Source organism: Balaenoptera musculus, chromosome 2, assembly GCF_009873245.2.
Source record: "Balaenoptera musculus isolate JJ_BM4_2016_0621 chromosome 2, mBalMus1.pri.v3, whole genome shotgun sequence".
In the NCBI taxonomy this organism is placed as follows: domain Eukaryota; kingdom Metazoa; phylum Chordata; class Mammalia; order Artiodactyla; family Balaenopteridae; genus Balaenoptera; species Balaenoptera musculus.
In genome coordinates, this window is record NC_045786.1 from 57,627,129 (window position 1) to 57,650,623 (window position 23,495).

At 37.1% G+C, this 23,495-nt stretch overlaps 1 protein-coding gene across 1 annotated transcript in view; it reads left to right on the forward strand.

Annotated features, from left to right (window-relative positions):
- The window catches only part of UBE2Q2 (ubiquitin conjugating enzyme E2 Q2), a 68,080-nt gene that overhangs the window by 25,383 nt on the left and 19,202 nt on the right, over nt 1-23,495 (forward strand). Inside the window, exons 5-8 of the mRNA XM_036843457.1 lie at nt 458-598; nt 3,493-3,577; nt 4,929-4,989; nt 5,741-5,831. Of these exons, the coding sequence (XP_036699352.1) occupies nt 458-598; nt 3,493-3,577; nt 4,929-4,989; nt 5,741-5,831 (378 nt within the window). The remainder of the gene's footprint in view (nt 1-457; nt 599-3,492; nt 3,578-4,928; nt 4,990-5,740; nt 5,832-23,495) is intronic.

Sequence of the window (23,495 nt, forward strand, 5' to 3'; positions counted from 1 at the left end):
GTATTCCATTGAATTAAGTTAACTGTTCTGGTATTTTGCACTTGAAGATTTTGTTTTTGTGGTTATAAAGTTGAAATAGGCATCTTTATGCCTAAATCTGTGTTCACATTTTAGACTAGTTTCTAAACTGAATCTAATAGATTTCTAGAAGTCGAGTTACGGTTCTTGGTACCTCATGCTAAACTGTTTCAAAAGTTCCCCTTAATAGGAGATTTAAAGCGATTTAAGATGGCTCATTTGGTAATAGTTATGGCTTTGTAAAACTATTAAATATGCTTTACTCAGATTCTAGCTTTAAAATATAGTATATAAAAGGAGAGAACCTTTTGAATGGAATGTGAAGGCTTTTTCCCCTACTCATAGGATACATGTATTCTCTCCTCTTTGTTCTCTGAGTCAGGAATAATTTAGCTTTTGGCATAAGCTTGAATAAGCTATTTTTTTTAATTTTTTGTAGGATATAGAAGACTTAGATCATTATGAGATGAAGGAAGAAGAGCCTATTAGTGGGAAAAAGTCAGAGGATGAAGGAATTGAAAAAGAAAATTTGGCAATATTAGAGAAAATTAGGAAGACTCAAAGGCAAGACCATCTAAATGTAAGTATGTGTAAATATATAGAACCTGGACTTTTGTGGTTAAGTAATTACAGTTGACCCTTGAACAGTGCTGGGGTTAGGGGTGCTGACCTTGCACCGAAATCCACGTATAGCTTTACAGCCAGCCTTCCATATCCACGGTTCCACATCCGAGGATTCAACTAACTACAGATTGTGTAGTACGTATTGAAAAAATCTGCATATAAGTGGATCCATGCAGTTCAAACCTGTGTTGTTCAAGAGTCAGCTATATAGGAATAATATAAATACAGGGCAATTCAATAAGATACCAATCAAAGCCACCCCCCTCCATCCCTGCCTTGGTTGTAGATTCAGCCATATGTTTTGTTGCCCTAGTTCCCCCCACCCCCAACATTTCTCATCTATTGATAGCCACTTTCTACCCTGTTCATCTGAAATCATTCACTTTCCAACTTGTTTATCCGGTTTTCTCTCCTTACCCTTCTCCTGTGGGATGTGTAAATTTAAATTCAGTCTCTCGTACAAAGTATAATTCAAATTCTTTCTTCTTCATGAAGTTGCCATCTGGTTTGTCCTGCCCTGACTGAACCAAAAGTAATTTTTTCTTTTGACTTAACATCTTTTATGTGAAGCAGCATGGTGACAAACACAGCTGTGTGGCTTCAGTTTCCTCAATTCTATAATGTGGACATTATGTACCATTTAGATGATTCCTGTAAATAATAAATGAGAACAATGTATATAAAATGCCCAGAGTAGGGAAATATCAAATGAAAGTCTAGCTATCCATCTCAACACTTACTATTTACTTACTGCCTTTGTGTTAGAGCTATTTATCAAACCCATGAAATCTGAGAACCAGTTCTTTTGTCCTGAGCATAGGTTCTCTAACACAGGGAATGAATTGTTATGCAAGGAGATGACAAGTGTTGTAAACAGGTAGATTACTGTCACTTCTTCAGTCCTATTTACTGTATTGATGTAATTGGCAGATCTTTCTTTAGAAAGCAAAGAAATTTAGCCAAGTCCTTATCTTGACTATTTTAAAAAAAAAAAAGCTTGTAGTGTCTAAGTTAAAGATATTTACTATACTTTCTGTATCTTGTGATTGCTTCCAGTTTGTGTGTTATAGTCAAAACAACTACAAATTATTGAACACTATCACATGACAAACTAAGCGAAGTCCTTTAACCTTTATATGCCTTCCCATTTGATTTTCATAACCACTGTATGAAATATTCTTCCTATTCTATAGATGTGAAACTGGGGTTCTAGCCTATCAAGTAATGTAGCCAAAGTCACACAGCTAGGAAGTAATATCTTTTGTAAACCTGATTTTCTACCCCACCTCAAAGTGTAGTGCAACTTTTGAAGGTGCAACATTTAAAATTTTACAAGGTCAGGTTTTTTTTAATTCAGAAGACATTCTAAATGTTTTTGTCTTACGGTAAATAGTTCCATTCATTTTCAGTCTTAGGATAAGATACTGGTGCATTTTCATCTTCAGAGAAGTTGGGACACTGAAAAGAACTGAAACCAGTTGCATGTATGTGGACATGCTGTTTCTCAATTTCTTAATGTGTAAACTAGATGGTTAGTATAAGATTCTTATAGTCTGATTAAGGGAACTGCTTTAGTCAATGTATCACATTGAGGGTCTTCTAGTATTTTCAAAAATGCATGGAGCCACTGCACATCTATTAGAATGCCCAAAATCTGGAACACTGAAAACACCAAATGCTGGTGAGGATGTGGAGCAACAGGAAACTTTTCTAACTGCTGATGGGAACGCAAAATGGCACAGCCACTTTAGAAGACTGTCTGACAGATTCTTACAAAACTAAACATATTCTTACCATACAATCCAGCAATTGAGCTCCTTGGTATTTGCCCAAATGAATTGAAAAGTTATGTCCACACAAAAACCTGCATGTAGATGTTTATAGCAGCTTTGTTCATAATTGCCAAAACTTGAAAGCAGTAGGAAAATGGATAAATAAACTATAGTACATCCAGGCAATGGAATATTATTCCCTGCTTTAAAAAAAAAAAAAAAAAAGTAATGAGCTGTCAAGGACAGGACATAGACATGGAGGAACCTTAAATCCATATTACTAGGTGAAAGAAGCCAATCTGAAAAGGCTGCAGACTATGTTTTCAACTATATGACATTCTGAAAAAGGCAAAACTATGGAGACAGTAAAAAGATCCGTGGTTGCCGGGGTTTCGGGGTGGGGGGTGGGATGAATCGGCGGAGCATGGAGGACTTTTAGGGCAATGAAAATACTTTGTATGTTACTATAATGGGCAGATACTTGTCATTATCCAGATCCATAGAATGTACAGCACCAAAAGGTAAAGGTACCTTAAGGTAAATTATGGACTTCAGGTGTAATGATGTGTCCAAATAGGTTCATCAGTTGTAAGAAATGTACCTCCAAAGGATGCTGATAATGAGGGAGACTATGCACTGTGAGGGGCAGCTATATGGGGAATCTCTGTACCTTCCTCTCAATTTTGCTGTGAACCTAAAACTGCCCACCCCAAATAAAATCGTAAAAAAGAAAAAAATTAATAAATTTTTTTTTTTTAATTGATGGAATTTGAAATAGACCCTTACTAGTTGTAGGCTATTGGAGTGGCCATAGTGATCTGAACATAGGTTAGCTGTTTTTTTTTTTTTTTTTCAGATGACAAATAGTAAATGAATCAGACCTGCCCCAAATTTATATTCCTACTGAAACTTCATGATCATTGATTTAATTGAACTTAACTTTTTTGACTTCTTAAAATGTTGAGTGGTGATCCATTTTTATGATATCATTGTAAACGTTTATTTCAGGTTCAGATACCTTAAATCTTTAGTTATTTAAATCAGTAGATCCTGGTAAACAGCAAATTTTATGTTTCAGGGTGCAGTGTCTGGGTCTGTACAAGCTTCAGATAGACTTATGAAAGAGCTCAGGGACATATACAGATCACAGAGTTATAAAACAGGTAAGGACCTCTGGATCTCTGCTGTTGTCCTTATGCCCTTTTAAATTTTCAGATAGTAACTTCATTTCTTATATTATAACTGGACAGAAACAGAAATGTTTATTAACTTTATTTTAGGAATGTGAAACACAAATTTAATCAAGTTACCAAAAGATGTGGGGGGTGAAATAGGATGAGTTCACTTGTTTGGATTTTTAAAATGTTTTTTATGGACACATAATTTTTTGTCTTCTTGCTGATGGGGATTAACTCATAATTTTTATCTTCTGGGAAAGGTACAAAAAATATATGCTTTGGAAAGTAAATAAGATGAGTATGTTTTATTGTATGAACAGAGAACTGTTGCCAAGTTGATTTTTATGTTTTTTTTTTTCCTTTTTTTGAAAGCAACATAATCAACTTTTATTGTATTTAAAGGTATTACTTCTAAAAATTTATAGTTTGACTTAAGAGTTCTTTCTTACCCAATAAGGCTTAAATATTGTGGAACCTCTCTAATTGAAATAAAATTCCCTCATATTATTGCAGAGAGTCTAACAGTATTGAATAAGAGAAAGAGCCAAACTTTAGTTTGTTTGAAAAGGTAGCATTATGATCCATTCAGAATTTTTCAGAGTGATCAAGTCTAAATCACTAGAGCTTACTTAAAAACAAACAAGCAAAAAAACCCCCCTACTTCATAGAGAGCAAGATAAGTCAGATTTGTTTCTGAGGTTATTAGAAGTTTTGGTGTCCTAACAGTTCCTCTTATAAGAAATCTAAAAGTTTGTGTGTAGAAACATAATAAAGTTAAATATTTGAATACTGGTTTACCTTAATATGTTCAGTCGTCACTTGTTACTGCATTATTTGTAGTAGCAAAAAATTAAATTAATAACCAGCTATATGGTGGAATTAAGTTATGGCTTATCCATAAAATAAATTACTACAGTTATTAAAAAGATTGACAATAAATTTTTATATACTAATGGAAAGATGTCCCAAAAAGTTGAAGAAAGATTATAAAACTATATGTAGAGGGATTCCATTTTAATAGAACTGTTTGCATATATGCATAGGAGAAAAGTCTTAAGTCCATATAATTTTGCATAAGTTTTTTTTTTCCTCTTACAATTAATGGTAAAGTTTTTCAACCCCAAAAATCCTCTTCATTGATTGCTTTAGTTGTCCATCTGTTAAGGGCATAAGATACTCAGCTCCAGCACCAAAATATTTATAATACAGCTTAGTTGTTCCATGGTTTAATGGCAAAATTTGTAGCTTTTGTTGGCTATTTAGTGTATACATTTACACCAGAGCAATAGTTATAAGATCAAATGAAGAGTAACTAACATGCCCTATACCTTTACAGGGATTTATTCAGTGGAACTCATAAATGACAGTTTATATGACTGGCATGTTAAACTGCAGAAGTAAGTGCTTTTTTATGCTAACCCACTCTTTTTAATGGTAGACTATCACAGTGGAGATTTTTTCCCCCTTAATTTGATACCTATTTACTGTGGCTTTTACTTACTGTTTCTGTAGAAATAGTTCTTAGGTTGTTAAAATGAGCTGTTTCTTGGGCTTACTAAGTAAAGTGAGAAGGAAGGAGGAGAAAAAGAAGGGCCAGCTGTGGGAAAAAGTGTTTCATGGAGTCAGTGAGACAATTAGGAACTATACAAACAAAAGTGTATAAATAACTTGATGAGATTGACTGTGACAACCAGTTTATATTTGAAATAAGAAATTTGAGTAGGGCCTGAATATATAGAACAGTTGTAGACAAATTTAGATTTTGTTAGTGATTTCACTTTTTCTGGTCTTGTCCATGGTAAATTTCTCTCCTGAACCCCTTGTCTAATAATACAGTTTGAGAGAAGCAGACTATCTTGAGAAGATTATGTACATATGACCCTTTCCTTTAGAATAACTGCTAACTTTGCATACCCTTAGGAGAGTAGATGTAGAATACTCTGATCTCTTTTTGGACATTTAATCCCAAGGAGTTGGAGGCTATAGTTAATTTGTTTTTCCGGGAACCATAGAGCAGCTTTAGACCTTCTCTGTTTGGAATTTACCCTAGGGGCTTTGTTTTAGCTCTTGGAATGGTTCATTTTTGAGTTTAGTGAGAAAAAAAATCTGACTTTTTGTTTGAACTGTTTTTCGTTTTGTAATTCTTAGGGTTGATCCTGATAGTCCTTTGCACAGTGATCTTCAGATCTTAAAAGAAAAAGAAGGCATAGAATATATTTTGCTTAACTTCTCTTTTAAGGTAAGAAAATTGTAAGGGGACTCCATATGCTTCTAATGGCAACGTATATTTGTACAATTGCTTTGGAAAACCATTTGGTATAACTTGGTAAAGTAGAAGATACTCATATCCTGTGGTCCAGGAATTCTCCTCCTAGATATATAACCTGCAAGAAATGAGTACTTAGATGCACCAGGAGACAAACACAAGAATGTTCAAAGCAGCATTGTTTGTAATAGCCTCAAATAAAAATAACCCAAGTGTCTGTTCCAATAGAATGGAGCACTGTGGTATTCATAAAACAGAATAGAGCTATGTGCAATAAGATAGACGAATCTTAAACACAGTGTTGAGCAAAAGAAACCAGATTCCCAAAACATGTTTTGTACAATTTCATTTGTACAGCTCAAAAATAGGTAAAACTGAATTATATTATTTAAGCATGCATTCTCACGGAGGCAGTATTCCCCCGAATGGTGTGAAAATTGGTCCTTGGAGTGAAAAAGTCTTAGATATTACAATAGTCTGTAGCCCTTCAAAGGGCCACAATACATAAATAGATACACAGTATGTCTGTGGTGTGAAAAATTTTGTCGGGGAGCAGGACGGGGAGGAGTTAGGAAAAAATTATTCTAAAAAGGCTTCTTAGTGGAACAAAAATGAGAAATACTTATGGATTCATACTTGGGCAATAAAACTATCAAGAGAAACGAAGATGTGATTACCATACAGTTTAGCATAGCAAGTACATCTAGGTAAGCGGGGAGGGAGTTGTGAGCTGAAAGGGACACCTGGGGGCTTCTTGTTTATTGACTATAGTCTGTTTCTTGACCAGGGTGGTAGTTGCATGGATACTATTTCATGCTAGTGTGTAATGGTGTACCTTTATATTTTATGCACTTTTCTAAATTTATGTGTTATATTTAAGTGTTTTTAAAAGATGCTAAAAAATAAAGGTTAAAGCAATGGAATCTAGATTAAATGTAGTGGTTTTAAATCTTTGTTTAAAAAAACTAGGAAGTGTTTCTAAGGGGTTATATTTTAATTATTTGGAGCTTCTTTTTGACCTGTTCTTTGAAATTGAGAAAAAATTGTGTAACAGTTGTCTTGCAGATAAACTTTTTTTTTTTTTTTTCCCATTTCAGTTAGGTGGACTTCAATGCATTAGGTGCTATAGAAGGCTTGAGGATGTGGGGCATCTAAATAATCCCTGTTCTTCAAGAGCCTGTAGTCTTTCTGGGGAGAAATCTGTGATGAAAACTATAGGGCTTTGGAGATCATGATGAAGAGTCTGGGGGCTTACCTTAATGCGGTAAAAAGCCAGCAGACGTTTTTAGGCAGGGGCATGATTGATCTGTTAGGCTTTTTATTTTATTTTTAAAAAAGAATTAGTATGCCTTCAGCATCAGAGTAGAGTTTAGATAGGATAGAGTAGATTTCTGGGAGACTAGTTGGGGACTTTGATTTTAATCTGGGCAAAGAGCAATGAAGGTTGGTAGTGGTAGGAATAGGTGAGAGTAGATGGATATGAGATGTTTTGAAGGAAGAAAACAAAAGGCATGAAAGGATACTTTTATACTTGCAAAAAGGAGTAATTTTCTGAAAGCTGCTTACTTAGCTTTTGTGTGTGTATATTCTTGTTTGGGCTTATATCCTCATTTATGATTGAACTTTCTTCAAATAGCCCAAATGTCAAATGTCATTGTTTTCCCACAGCTTTGTTATTGTAGAAATTATTGTGGCTATCAACTGGGTTGTCTTCCTAGAGAGTGAATCTGGTTTATATTTACTGAAATTGTGACTGTATTTTTACTGATTCATATGGTGAAAAAAACCCCTGGGAACGTATCTTTTTTTTTTTTTTAATTTTTAATTAATTAATTAATTAATTTATTTATTTATGGCTGTGTTGGGTCTTCGTTTCTGTGTGAGGGCTTCCTCTAGTTGCGGCAAGTGGGGGCCACTCTTCATCGCGGTGCGCGGGCCTCTCACTATCGCGGCCTTTCTTGTTACAGAGCGCGGGCTCAGTAATTGTGGCTCACGGGCCTAGCCGCTCTGCGGCATGTGGGATCTTCCCAGACCAGGGCTCGAACCCGTGTCCCCAGCATTGGCAGGCAGATTCTCAACCACTGCGCCACTAGGGAAGCCCGGAACGAATCTTTTTAAAAAATACATGAAAAATATTTTTAACCTGAAATCTAAGCAGTCATATTAAATCGTATTCCCATAGGCCCAACACCAAGCTTAAGAAGTAGAACCTTATCAGTATCTTTGAAGACTGATGTGGGCCCCTCCCCTCTCACTTCCTCTTTCAGAGATATCTTTTTAGGGAATCTGAAATCTTGACCAGGAAACTGAAGGACTTGTGACTGCAGATAGTGTTTTCATTATATTTTCCTGCTCTAGGTAGAACTTCAGGGAGGGGACGATCTGGGAGGTAAATGGCTGAAATTCTGTTGGATTTGTGTTTCTGAACCATGGTTCCTGATACCAGAAAGAAGGGCCTTTGCTAGGGTTGAAGTATTTCTTAAGAGGCCTGGGAAGAATGTGATTGCCTTGAGCTAACTGACCTTACTAAGAGGACCTTAAACTCAATTGCCAAGTTATTAGTATCAGGATTCATAGACTTCGGAGGATTAGCAGGTATGACTCAGAAAGAAGGATTCACAGAAGGAGCATGAACAGTATTTAGGGCCTTGGATGGCCATGGTGACAACTTGAGGGTCATGAAGAATAAGAAAATGAAACTTGAGATGTAACATGACACAAGGATGGGGAAGGGGAAAGGGGTAGGAGGGAATGGGACCTATTAGATTTGTCAGCAACTTGGTAAGGAAGTGGTGGTCTGGCTTCTCAGGCCACATCTGAACTACTGAGTTGAATTTTGAGGTAGTACTTTAAGAACGGTTTATTTAGACAAATCTGGGTTTATTTAGAGAATAGTAGCAAGGATTAGAAAGATTCCGTACCATGTCCTAAGATAGCAGGTGAAATTATAGATTTGGAGAGGAGAACATGGGGGTTCCTGATAGCTTGTCTTCAACTATTTGAAGGGCTGTGTATGTATACATATTAGTTTGATTAGTTTTTGATGAACACAAGGCATGACAATAGAATTAGTAAGTCAAACTGTAAAGAGACAATTTTCAACTCAATATAAGGAGGTGATTTATAACTATTTAGAGCCATCCGATGATGGCTCTAGTCTTTTAAAAATAGAATGTTCCTCATGGCTGAGAATAGCTTGGAAGCCCAAGGTGTTGATTTGGAAATTGGATAACTTTATGACATCCTTGTAAACCCTGAGGTTCTTAGTTTCTGAGTTAGTATACCACAATAGCTTGCGTATCTTTTCTTTTTTTCTTTTTTTGGCCACACCCACACGGCTTGTGGGATCTTAGTTCCTTGCAGGATCTTAGTTCCCTAACCAGGGACTGAACCCGGACCCTTGGCAGTGAAAGCGTGGAGTCCTAACCACTGGACCACCAGGGAATTCCCTCTTGCATATCTATTTAAACAGAAACCTTCCTCCACCCTGCCCACCAATGCCTGTAAACAACCCCCCTTCCCCACCCCCCCGCCCCCACCAACCCCACACCTTTTTATTTCTGTAAAATCTTGATTACTGAGTTCCAAGGTACAGAGTTTATGGAATAGAATCCCTGTGTTTTGATGTAGAATAGTTAATCTGAAGGATTACTTAAAATGAAGGGAGTTCTCACTGTCACATAATCAATTAAAAGAGGTTTTGGGGCTTCCCTGGTGGCACAGTGGTTAAGAATCTGCCTGCCAATGCAGGGGACACGGGTTCGAGCCCTGGTCTGGGAAGATCCCACATGCCGTGGAGCAATGAAGCCTGTGCGCCATAACTACTGAGCCTGCGCTCTAGAGCCCGCAAGCCACAACTACTGAGCCCGCGCGCCACAACTACTGAAGCCCGTGCGCCTAGAGCCCATGCTCCGCAACAAGAGAAGCCAATGCAATGAGAAGCCCGCGCACCGCAACCAAGAGTAGCCCCCGCTCACCACAACTAGGGAAAGCCCGCATGCAGCAACGAAGACCCAATGTAGCCAAAAATAAATAAAATAAATAAATTTATATATATAAAAACAAGGTTTTGTAGTCACTCATTTGGGATCACATATTTAAAGATCTGAAATACAGGAAATTAAATGAAGTGGTACTTTACCAAGCTTTGCATCTATGCCTTTCTTTATCTGTTAAATTGTAGATAAAAGGTAAGCTACTTATTTGGAAATGGATTGTAATAACTGTCATTAAGCTGGTTTCTTGTGTGGGTAGATTTCTTCTTTATCTGCCTTGCAGTAGATAGCTGAGATTATCTGTTTTAGCCGTCAGAAGTGTGCTTTTTATCCCCCTCTCCTATTAGGATTGAATTTACATAGTTTACATGTTCCTCAGAATCTTACTTGAGGGTGGGTAGTAAGGTACTGGAATTATGGTGGTTATTTTTCTAGTTAAAACTGTAGTTTTGTGTTCCTTAGAAATAACTGGATGAAACAAATGTTTGTTTAGCTCTTTTACCTGCAGATTGATTTTTTAAGAGGCGTTAGTTTCCTAATTCTCATTTTTTTGAACACAGAAATCAGAAGTAGTTTCTCTTAGACTTCCTGACATATCTTCATGGAGGCAGTATGCTGCTACTCTGCTCCTCTGTTGTAGGAAAGTGAGGGGTAGCCTTCTTGGCCTCCTGGCCCCTAGAGACTGACCTCTAACACTCTTGGCCACTTCAGCTACCATCTTTACTTCAGTTCATTGAGAGAAAAAGTTTTATTCTTTTGGAAACCTCAGTTTCCAGGACTGAAAATTTGAAACAGAGAATTGCGCAGCCAGAGAGTTAGCTGAGGTTCTATTCTCTCGTCTTGCCTTTATATATTTTTATCAGATCTGATGATCGTTGTCAGATTAATTGGAGCAGTTATCTATTTGCATTTAATGTTGGTATTGCTATTCGGGTTTAAATCTGTCTCATTTACTTGTCCTTGCTCCATGTTTTTTTTTCCCACTTTCTTTTGGATTTTTTTTTTTTTTTATTACTCCAGTTTCCCACTTCTGTTAGCTTGGTGCTTATCATCCTTTACTCTAATTTACTACCTTACAATTATAATACATATCCTTAGCTTGTCAAAGTATAATATAAATTTGTTAATTTGTGTTTTTCCTTTTCCTTGTCAAGGCAAAGACCATAGAACATGTACACCCTGCCAAATACGTGCTGTTGTTGTCATGCATTTTAGTTCTATATTTATCTAAAACCTTATACATTATTGTTACATAATTCATCAGTATTCATTTGGATCTTTGTACATATTAGCTCTTTTCATGGTCTTTATTCTCCAGGTTTCCGTCTAGGATCTTCTTTCTCTTGCCTGAAGAATATCCTTTTTTGTTTCCTTCAGTGTGGGTCTGCTTATAGGAAAATATCTTTATTTGGACCTCACTTTTGGAAAGTATTTTTATTGTGTATAGATTTTTAAGATGGAGATTCCTTTCTTTCAGCACCTCAAAGATATCATTCCCTTATTATAGCTTCCATTGTTTCTCTTGAAGTATTTATAGTGTGTAAATCTCATGAAGCCTTTAATCAGTTCTGGAAAATTTTCAGACATTATCAGGCATTATCTCTTCAAATATGGCGTCTGTCCCATTCTAGAACTCTACATATGTGATTAGCCTTTTCAATACATTTCCCTATGTCTTGTTTATTATCTGCATTTTCCACATTTTTCTCTCTCTTAGCTTCATTTGGGATGTTTTCTGACCTATTTTTCTAGCATACTGAATTTCTCTTCCAAGTCTCCGTGGTGGTAAACTCATCCATTAAGTTATTAATTTCAGTATCTGTATTTCTAAGCTTCAGAATTCCTATATAGTTCATTTTTATAATTTTAATTTTCTGCCAGGGCTTTCAATCTTGCCTTTTCTTGCGCATACTCAGCATAGTTATTTTAAAATCTGTGTCTGATAACTCTCTTATGTTGACCCCTTGTAGTTTTGTCTGTACTTTGCTTCTTGTTTTCTGATCAGGTCGTCTTTAAGTCTTTTTTTTTTAAAACATCTTTATTGAAGTATAGTTGCTTTACAATGTTGTGTTAGTTTCTGCTGTATAACAAAGTGAATCAATTATATGTATACATATATACCCATATCCCCTCCCTCTTGTGTCTCCCTCCCACCCTCCATATCCCACCCGTCTAGGTGGTCACAAAGCACCAAGCTGATCTCCCTGTGCTATGCAGCTGCTTCCCACTAGCTAGCTATTTTACATTTGGTAGTGTATATATGTCAATGCTACTCTCTCACTTCGTCCCAGCTTACCCTTCCCCCTCCCCGTGTCCTCAAGTCCATTCTCTACGTCTGCGTCTTTATTCCTATCCTGCCCCTAGGTTCTTCAGAACCTTTTTGTTTGTTTGTTTTAAGATTCCGTATGTATGTGTTAGCATATGGTATTTTATTTGTTTTTCTCTTTCTGACTGACTTCACTCTGTATGACAGACTCTAGGTCCATCCACCTCACTACAAATAACTCAATTTCGTTTCTCTTTATGGCTGAGTAATATTCCATTGTATATATGTGCTGCATCTTCTTTATCCATTCATCTATCGATGGACACTTAGGTTGCTTCCAAGTCCTGGCTATTGTAAATAGTGCTGCAGTGAACATTATGGTACACGACTCTTTTTTGTTTTGTTTTAGTTTTTTTAATAAATAAATTAATTAATTTATTTATTTATGGCTGTGTTGGGTCTTTATTGCTGTGTGCGGGCTTTCTCTGATTGCTGCAAGCGGGGGCTACTGTTCATTGTGGTATGCGGGCTTCTCATTGTGGTGGCTTCTCTTGTTGCGGAGCACGGACTCTAGGCACGTGGGCTTCATTAGTTGTGGCACGCAGGCTCAGTAGTTGTGGCTCATGGGCTCTAGAGCACAGGCTCAGTAGTTGGGGCACACAGGCTTAGTTGCTCCGTGGCATGTGGGATCTTCCCAGACCAGGGCTCGAACCCGTGTCCACTGCATTGGCAGGTGAATTCTTAACAATTGTGCTACCAGGGAAGCCCAACATGACTCTTTCTGAATTATGGTTTTCTCAAGGTGTATGCCCAGTAGTGGGATTGCTGGGTCGTATGGTAGTTCTAGTTTTAGTTTTTTAAGGAACCTCCATACTGTTCTCCATAGTGGCTGTTTCAATTTACATACCCACCAACAGTGGAAGAGGGTTCCCGTTTCTCCACACCCTCTCCAGCATTTACTGTTGTAGATTTTTTGATGATAGCCATTCTGACCGGTGTGAGATGATACCTCATTGTAGTTTTGATTTGCATTTCGCTAATGATTAGTGATGTTGAGCATCCTTTCATGTGTTTATTGGCAATCTGTATATGTTCTTTGGAGAAATGTCTATTTAGGTCTTCTGCCCATTTTTGGATTGGGTTGTTTGTTTTTTTGATACTGAGCTGCATGAGCTGCTTGTATATTTTGGAGATTAATCCTTTGTCCACTGCTTCATTTACAAATATCTTCTCCCATTCTGAGGGTTGTCTTTTTGTCTTGTTTATGGTTTCCTTTGCTGTGTGAAAGCTTTTAAGTTTCATTAGGTCCCATTTGTTTATTTTTGCTTTTACTTCCATTTCTCTAGGAGGTAGGTCAAAAAGGATCTTGCTGTGATGTATATCATAGAGTGTTTTGCCTATGTTTTCCTCTAAGAGTTTTATAGTGTCTGGCCTTACATTTAGGTCTTTAATCCATTTTGAGTTTATTTTTGTGTATGGTGTTAGGGAGTGTTCTAATTTCATTCTTTTGCATGTAGCTGTCCAGTTTTCCCAGCACCACTTATTGAAGAGGCTGTCTTTTCTCCACTGTATATTCTTGCCTCCTTTATCAAAAATAAGGTGACCATATGTGTGTGGGTTTATCTCTGGGCTTTCTATCCTGTTCCATTGATGTATATTTCTGTTTTTGTGCCAGTACCGTACTGTCTTGATTACTGTAGCTTTGTAGTATATATAGTCTGAAGTCCAGGAGCCTGATTCCTCCAGCTCCATTTTTCTTTCTCAAGATTGCTTTGGCTATTCAGGGTCTTTTGTGTTTCCATACAAATTGTGAAATTTTTTGTTCTAGTTCTGTGAAAAATGCCAGTGGTAGTTTGATAGGGATTGCATTGAATCTGTAGATTGCTTTGGGTAGTATAGTCATTTTCACAATATTGATTCTTCCAATCCAAAAACATGGTATATCTCTCCATCTGTTTGTATCGTCTTTAATTTCTTTCATCAGTGTCTTTTAGTTCTCTGCATACAGGTCTTTTGTCTCCTTAGGTAGTTTTATCTCTAGGTATTTTATTCTTTTTGTTGCAATGGTAAATGGGAGTGTTTCCTTAATTTCTCTTTTAGATTTTTCATCATCATTGTATAGGAATGCAAGAGATTTCTGTGCATTACTTTTGTATCCTGCTACTTTACCAAATTCATTGATTAGCTCTAGTAGTTTTCTGGTAGCATCTTTAGGATTCTCTATGTATAGTATCATGTCATCTGCACAGTATCATGGCATCTGCAAACAGTGACAGTTTTACTTCTTCTTTTCCGATGTGAATTCCTTTTATTTCTTTTTCTTCTCTGACTGCTGTGGCTAAAACTTCCAAAACTATGTTGAATAACAGTGGTGAGAGTGGGTAACCTTGTCTTGTTCCTGATCTTAGAGGAAATGGTTTCAGTTTTTCGCCATTGAGAACAATGTTGGCTGTGGGTTTGTCATATATGGCCTTTATTATGTTGAGGCAGGTTCCCTCTATGCCCGCTTTCTGGAGAGTTTTTATCATACATGGGTGTTGAATTTTTTCGAAAGCTTTTTCTACATCTATTGAGATGATCATATGGTTTTTATTCTTCAGTTTGTTAATATGGTGTATCACATTGATTGATTTCGGTATACTGAAGAATCCTTGCATTCCTGGGATAAACCACACTTTATCCTGGCGTGTGATCCTTCTAATGTGCTGTTGGAGTCTGTTTGCTAGTATTTTGTTGAAGGTTTTTGCATCTGTGTTCATCAGGATATTGGCCTGTAGCTTTCTTTTTTGTGACATCTTTGGTTTTGGTATCAGGGTGATGGTGGCCTCATAGAATGAGTTTGGAAGTGTTCATCCCTCTGCTGTATTTTTGAAGAGCTTGAGAAGGCTAGGTGTTAGCTCTTCTCTAAGTGTTTGATAGAATTCACCTGTGAAGCCATCGGGTCCTGGGCTGTTGTTTGTTGGAAGATTTTTAATCACAGTTTCAATTTCACTGCTCATGATTGGTCTGTTTATATTTTCTATTTCTTCCTGGTTCAGTCTCAGAAAGATTTGCTTTTCTAAGAATTTTTCCATTTCTTCCAGGTTGTCCATTTTATTGGCACACAGTTGCTTGTAGTAATCTCTCATGATCTTTTGTATTTCTGAAGTGTCAGTTGTTACTTCTCCTTTTTCATTTCTAATTCTGCTGATTTGAGTCTTCTCCCTTTTTTTCTTGATGAGTCTGGCTAATGGTTTATCAGTTTTGTTTATCTTCTCAAAGAACCAGCTTTTAGTTTTATTGATCTTTGCTATTGTTTCCTTTATTTATTTTTCATTTATTTCTGATCTGTATGATTTCTTTTTGCTAACTTTGTGTTTTTTTTGGTTCTTCTTTCTCTAATTGCTTTTTTTTTTTAGTAAAAGGCGAAAGATTTATTCTATCTGAAGAGAAACCAGAGTATTCTAATTGCTTTAGTGTAAGGTTAGCTTGTTTATTTGAGTTGTTTCTTGAGGTAGGATTGTATCGCTATAAACTTCCCTCTTAGTTGCTTTTGCTGCATCCCATAGATTTTGGGTCATCGTGTTTTCATTGTCATTTGTCTCTAGGTATTTTTTGATTTCCTCTTTGATTTCTTCAGTGATCTCTTGGTTATTTAGTAACGTATTGTTTAGCCTCCATGTGTTTGTGTTTTTTACAGTTGTTTTTCCTCTAATTAATATCTCATTTCATAGTGTTGTGGTTGCAAAAGATACTTGATACGATTTCAGTTTTCTGAAATTTACCAAGGCTTGATTTGTGACCCAAGATATTATCTCTGGTGGAGAATGTTCCATGAGCGCTTGAGAAGAAAGTGTAGTCTGTTGTTTTTGGATGGAATGTCCTATAAATATCAATTAAGTCCAGCTTGTTTAATGTGTCATTTTAAGCTTGTGTTTCCTTATTTATTTTCATTTTGGATGATCTGTTCACTGGTGAAAGTGGGGTTTAAAGTTCCCTACTATTACTGTGTTACTCTCAATTTCCCCTTTTATGGCTCTTAGCATTTGCCTTATGTGTTGAGGTGTTCCTCTGTTGGGTGCATAAATATTTACAATTGTTATATCTTCTTCTTGGATTGATCCCTTGATCATTATGTAGTATCCTTCTTTGTCTCTTGTAATAGTCTTTATTTTAAAGTCTATTTTGTCTGATATGAGAATTGCTAGTTCAGCTTTCTTTTGATTTCTATTTGCATGGAATATATTTGTTCTTCCCCTCACTTTCAGTCTGTTTGTGTCCCTAGGTCTGAAGTGGGTCTCTTGTAGATAGCATATATATGGGTCTTATTTTTGTATCCATTCAGCCAGTCCATGTCTTTTGGTTGGAGCATTTAATCCACTGACATTTAAGGTAATTATTGATATGTATGTTCCTATTACCATTTTCTTAATTGTTTTGGGTTTGTTTATGTAGGTCTTTTCCTTCTCTTGTGTTTCCTGCCTAGAGAAGTTCCTTTAGCATTTGTTGTAAAGCTGGTTTGGTGGTGCTGAATTCTCTTAGCTTTTGCTTGTCTGTAAAGGTTTTAGTTTCTCCGTCAAATCTGAATGAGATCCTTGCTGGGTAGAGATCCTTGCTGGGTAGAGTAATCTTGTTTGTAGGTTTTTCCTTCATCGCTTTAAATATGTGCTGCCACTCCTTTCTGGCTTGCAGAGTTTCTGCTGAAAGATCAGCTGTTAACCTTATGGGGATTCCCTTGTATGTTATTTGTTGCTTTTCCCTTGCTGCTTTTAATATTTTTTCTTTGTATTTAATTTTTGATAGTTTGATTAATATGTGTCTTTGTGTATTTCTCCTTGGATTTATCCTGTATGGGACTCTGCGCTTCCTGGATTTGATTGACTATTTCCTTGTTGGGGAAGTTTTCAACTATAATCTCTTCACATATTTTCTCAGGCCCTTTCTTCTTCTCTTCTTCTTCTGGGACCCCTATAATTCGAATGTTGTTGCATTTAATGTTGTCCCAGAGGTCTCTGAAACTGTCCTCAATTCTTTTCATTCTTTTTTCTTTATTCTTCTCTGCAGTAGTTATTTCCACTGTTTTATCTTCCATGTCACGTATCCGTTCTTCTGCCTCAGTTTTTCTGCTATTGATTCCTTCTAGAGAGTTTTTAATTTTATTTATTGTGTTGTCCATCATTGTTTGTTTGCTGTGTAGTTTTCTAGGTCCTTGTTAAACGTTTCTTGTATTTTCTCCATTCTATTTCCAAGATTTTGGATCATGTTTACTCTCATTACTCTGAATTCTTTTTCAGGTAGACTGCCAATTTCCTCTTCATTTGTTTGGTCTGGTGGTTTTTACCTTGCTCCTCCATCTGCTGTATATTTCTCTGTCTTCTCACTTTGTTTAACTTACTGTGTTTGGGGTCTCCTTTTCACAGGCTGCAGCTTCTTAGTTCCTGTTGTTTTTGGTGTCTGCCCCCAGTTGGTGAGGTTGGTTCAGTGGGTTGTGTTAGGCTTCCTGGTGGAGGGGACTAGTGCCTGTGTTCTGGTGGATGAGGCTGGATCTTGTCTCTCTGGTGGGCAGGGCCGTGTGTGGTGGTGTGTTTTGGGGTGTATGTGAACTTAGTATGATTTTAGGCAGCCTCTCTGCTAATGGGTGAGGTTGTGTTCCTGTCTTACTCGTTGTTTGGCATGGGGTGTCCAGCACTGGAGCTTTGCTGGCCTTTGGGTGGAGCTGGGTCTTAACGTTGAGGAGGAGATCTCTGGGAGAGCTCTTGCCAATTGATATTATGGGGGATCAGGAGGTCTCTGGTGGTCCAGTGTCCTGAACTTGGCTCTCCCACCTCAGAGGCTCAGGGCTGACACCTGGCCGGAGACCAAGACCCTGTCAGCCGCATGGCTCTGAAGAAAAGGGAGAAAAAAAGAAAGAAAATAAAAATAAAAATTAAAAAAATAAAAAATAAAAAATTATTAACATAAAAAATAATAATAAAAAAGAAGAGAGCAACCAAACCAATAAACAAATCCACCTATGATAACAAGAGCTAAAAACTAAACTAAGATAAACATAAATATGAGAAACAAATCAGTCGCAGACAGAAAACCCTGAGTCTACAGTTGCTTCTAAAGTCGACTGCCTCAATTTTGGGATGATTTGTTGTCTATTCAGGTATTCCACAGATGCAGGGTACATCAAGTTGATTGTGGGGATTTAATCCGCTGCTCCTGAGGCTGCACGGAGAAATTTCCCTTTCTCTTTGTTCCCACAACTCCTGCTGTTCAGCTTTGGTTTTGGCCCCCCTTGTGCATGTAGGTCACCTTCAGGCATCTTTTGGGAAGTCTGAGGTCTTCTGCTAGTGTTCAGTACGTGTTTTGTAAAAGTTGTTCCACTTGTAGAAGTATTTTTGTATTTGTGGGGAGAAAGGTGATCTCCATGTCTTAGTCTCTGCCATGTTGAAGGTCCCCTATTCTGAACTGTGCCCTGAAGAGCAAGCATATCTTCTACACCTGGTTATCAGAGGCCTTGCCATTCCATTGTAGACATTGAAAAAATGGCTTTCCCTGGAGACTTGACATAAGCTAGACAGACCCCTGGTTCGGGTGTACCACAGACACACGGGCACCCAGGTTACTGAGGCCACAAGCACTGCCCAGGGCACTGACAAGCTGCAGGGCCACATTTAGCACAGGGAAAGAACCTGGAGAAGCTGCCCTTTGTTTTTTTTTTTGTTTTTTTTTTTGTTTTTTTTTTTTTTTTTTTTTTTTTTTACACACACACACACACACACACACACACTGTATTTTATTTTTACAAGAGATAAATAGACTGACACCAAGCATTGTACATGGATGACCACAACAAAAGCAACAATGATTGCAATTACCAAACATGAAACACACTCATACTATGTCATAATATACATACAAAGCAATTTTCACTGCAAAGTAAAGGAGCTGTTACAGTGGAGGATTACTGGACTGAATGTCAATATTATGAGAAGCTGCCCTTTGCATGCAAGCAACTCAACGTGGAGCCTCAAGTGCAAGAAGACCAGGCCTCACATGGCCGTCTTTAAGTCTTTCATGACTGGTTATTTTTGGTGATAGATATTATATATGAAAAATTAGAGAGGTAATTCAAAGCCTTGGATGCTGTTCCTCTACAGAGAAGATGTACCTTTGCCCCTGTCAGGTGCTTGGGCAGTAGCAATCCAGGATCACTGAATCCAGAAAGGCATTGAGATGATGTAAAGGTTGGCTTCATTCCTTCAGGGCAGTTTGTGGTTTGTCCTTCAGGGTCCCAACCTAAAGTGTTGGAGACTAGTAAAGACTTCACTTGGTGGACCCTGAAATCCAATTTTTATCTTCTTAGCCCTAGCTTCTTTAACCTCTTATCTTCATCTCCTGTAATTGAAAGAAAACGCAAAGGGAAAAAAAAGGCCCCACTCTCTGGGGTTCCCTTTCTCTTCCTGATCTTAGCTCTGTAATTGTACATTTTTGTCTACCTTTTCTAATTCTTAGCCAGAGGATTGATCCAAATTACCTAGTCTATCATTATTGGGATGGTTCCTTTATATAGTTCTATTGGACATGGAACACCTTTGTGTATTTCTTTTTTATTTATTTGAATTTTATTTATTTTTTTATACAGCAGGTTCTTATTAGTCATCCATTTTATACACATCAGTGTATACATGTCAATCCCAATCTCCCAATTCATCCCACCACCCCCACCACCCCCCCGCCACATTCCCCCCTTGATGTCCATATGTTTGTTCTCTACATCTGTGTCTCAATTTCTGCCCTGCAAACTGGTTCATCTGTACCATTTTTCTAGGTTCCACAGATATGCGTTAATATGCGATATTTGTTTTTCTCTTTCTGACTTACTTCACTCTGTATGACAGTCTCTAGATTCATCCACGTCCCTACAAATGACCCAGTTTTGTTCCTTTTTATGGCTGAGTAATATTCCATTGTATATGTGTACCACATCTTCTTTATCCATTCGTCTGTCGATGGGCATTTAGGTTGCTTCCATGACCTGGCTATTGTGATTAGTGCTGCAGTGAACACTGGGGTGCATGTGTCTTTTTGAATTATGGTTTTCTCAGGGCATATGCCCAGTAGTGGGATTGCTGGGTCATATGGTAAGTCTATTTTTAGGTTTTTAAGGAACCTCCATACTGTTCTCCATAGTGGCTGTATCAATTTACATTCCCACCAACAGTGCAAGAAGATTCCCCTTTCTCCACACCCTCTCCAGCATTTGTTGGTTGTAGATTTTCTGATGATGCCCATTCGAACCGGTGTGAGGTGATACCTCATTGTAGTTTTGATTTGCATTTCTCTAATAATTAGTGATGTTGAGCAGGTTTTCATGTGCCTCTTGGCCATCTGTATGTCTTCTTTTGAGAAACGTCTATTTATGTCTTCTGCCCATTTTTGCATTGGGTTGTTTGTTTTTCTAATATTGAGCTGCATAAGCTGTTTATATATTTCGGAGATTAATCCTTGGTCCGTTGATTCGTTTGCAAATATTTTCTCCCATTCTGAGGGTTGTCTTTCCGTCTTGTTTGTGTTTCCCTTTGCTGTGCAAAAGCTTTTAAGTTTAATTAGGTCCCATTTGTTTATTTTTGTTTTTATTTCCATTATGCTAACAGGTGGATCAAAAAAGATCTTACGTTGATTTATGTCAAAGGGTGTTCTTCCTGTGTTTTCCTCTTAAGAGTTTTATAGTGTCCGGTCTTACATTTAGGCCTTGAATCCATTTTGAGTTTATTTTTGTGTATGGTGTTAGGGAGTGTTCTAGTTTCATTCTTTGACATGTAGCTGTCCAGTTTTCCCAGCACCACTTATTGAAGAGACTGTCTTTTCTCCATTGTATATCTTTGCCTCCTTTGTCATAGATTAGTTGACCATAGGTGCGTGAGTTTATCTCTGGGCTTTCTATCCTGTTCCATTGATCTATATTTCTGTTTTTGTGCCAGTACCATATTGTCTTGATTACTGTAGCTTTATAGTATAGTCTGAAGTCAGGGAGTCTGATTCCTCCAGCTCTGTTTTTTTCCCTCAAGACTGCTTTGGCTATTCGTGGTGTTTTGTGTCTCCCTACAGATTTTAAGATTTTTTGTTCTAGTTCTGTAAAAAATGCCATTGGTAGTTTGGTAGGGATTGCATTGAATCTGTAGCTTGCTTTGGGTAGTATAGTCATATTCACAATATTGATTCTTCCAATCCAAGAACATGGTATATCTCTCCATCTGTTGGTATCATCTTTAATTTCTTTCATCAGTGTCTTATAGTTTTCTACATACAGGTCTTTTGTTTCCCTAGGTAGGTTTATTCCTAGGTATTTTATTCTTTTTGTTGCAGTGGTAAATGGAAATGTTTCCTTAATTTCTCTTTCAGATTTTTCATCATTAGTGTGTAGGAATGCAAGACATTTCTGTGCATTATTTTGTATCCTGCAACTTTACCAAATTCATTGATTAGCTCTAGTAGTTTTCTGGTGGCATCTCTAGGATTCTCTATGTATAGTATCATGTCATCTGCACACAGTGACAGTTTTACTTCTTCTTTTCCAATTTGTATTCCTTTTATTTCTTTTGCTTCTCTGATTGCTGTGGCTAGGACTTCCAAAACTATGTTGAATAATAGTGGTGAGAGTGGACATCCTTATCTTGTTCCTAATCTTAGAGGAAATGCTTTCAGTTTTCCAGCATTGAGAATCATGTTTGCTTTGGGTTTGTCATATATGGCCTTTATTATGTTGAGGTAGGTTCCCTCTATGCCCACTTTCTGGAGAGTTTTTATCATAAATGGGTGTTGAATTTTGTCAAAAGCTTTTTCTGCATGTATTGAGATGATCATATCGTTTTTCTTCTTCAATTTGTTAATATGGTGTATCACATTGATTGATTTGCATATATTGAAGAATTCTTGCATTCCTGGGATAAATCCCACTTGATCATGGTATATGATCCTTTTAATGTGTTGTTGAATTCTGTTTGCTAGTATTTTGTTGAGGACTTTTGCATCTATATTCATCATCAGTGATATTGGTCTGTAATTATCTTTTTCTGTAGTATCTTTGTCTGGTTTTGGTGTCAGGGTGATGGTAGCCTCATAGAATGAGTTTGGGAGTGTTCCTTCCTCTGCAATTTTTTGGAAGAGTTTGAGAAGGATGGGTGTTAGCTCTTCTCTAAATGTTTGATAGAATTCACCTGTGAAGCCATCTGGTCCTGGACTTTTGTTTGTTGGAAGATTTTTAATCACAGTTTCAATTTCATTAGTTGTGATTGGTCTGTTCATATTTCTGTTTCTTTCTGGTTCAGTCTTGGAAGGTTATACCTTTCTAAGAATTTGTTCATTTCTTCCAGGTTGTCCATTTTATTGGCATAGAGTTCCTTGTAGTAGTCTCTTAGGATGCTTTGTATTTCTGCATTGTCTGTTGTAACTTCTCCTTTTTCATTTCTAATTTTATTGATTTGAGTCCTCTCCCTCTTTTTCTTGATGAGTCTGGCTAATGGTTTATCAATTTTTTTATCTTCTCAGAGAACCAGCTTTTAGTTTTATTGATCTTTGTTATTGTTTTCTTTGTTTCTATTTCATTTATCTCTGCTCTGATATTTATGATTTCTTTCCTTCTGCTAACTTTCGGTTTTGTTTGTTCTTCTTTCTCTAGTTCCTTTAGGTGTAAGGTTAGATTGTTTATTTGACATTTTCCCTGTTTCCTGAGGTAGGCTCATATAGCTATAAACTTCCCTCTTAGAACTGCTTTTGCTGCATCCCATAGATTTTGGATCATCGTGTTTTCATTGTCATTTGTCTCTAGGTAGTTTTTGATTTCCTCTTTGATTTCTTCAGTGATCTCTTGGTTATTTAGTAACGTATTGTTTAGCCTCCATATGTTTGTGTTTTTTATATGTTTTTCCCTGTAATTGATTTCTAATCTCATAGCATTGTGGTCAGAAAAGATACTTGATATGATTTCAATTTTCTGAAATTACTGAGGCTTGATTTGTGACCCAAGGTGTGATCTATCCTGGAGAATGTTCCATGCGCACTTGAGAAGAAAGTGTAATCTGCTGTTTTTGGATAGAATGTCCTATAAATATCAATTAAATCTATCTGTTCTGTTGTGTCATTTAAAGCTCGTGTTTCCTTATTTTCATTTTGGATGATTTGTCCATTGGTGTAAGTGTGGTGTTAAAGTCCCCCACTAATATTGCGTTACTGTCGATTTCCTCTTTCATAGCTGTTAGCAGTTGCCTTATGTATTGGAGGTGCGCCTATGTTGCGTGCATATATATTTATAATTGTTATATCTACTTCTTGGATTGATCCCTTAATCATTATGTAGTGTCCTTCCTTGTCTCTTGTAACGATTTTTATTTTAAAGTCTATTTTATC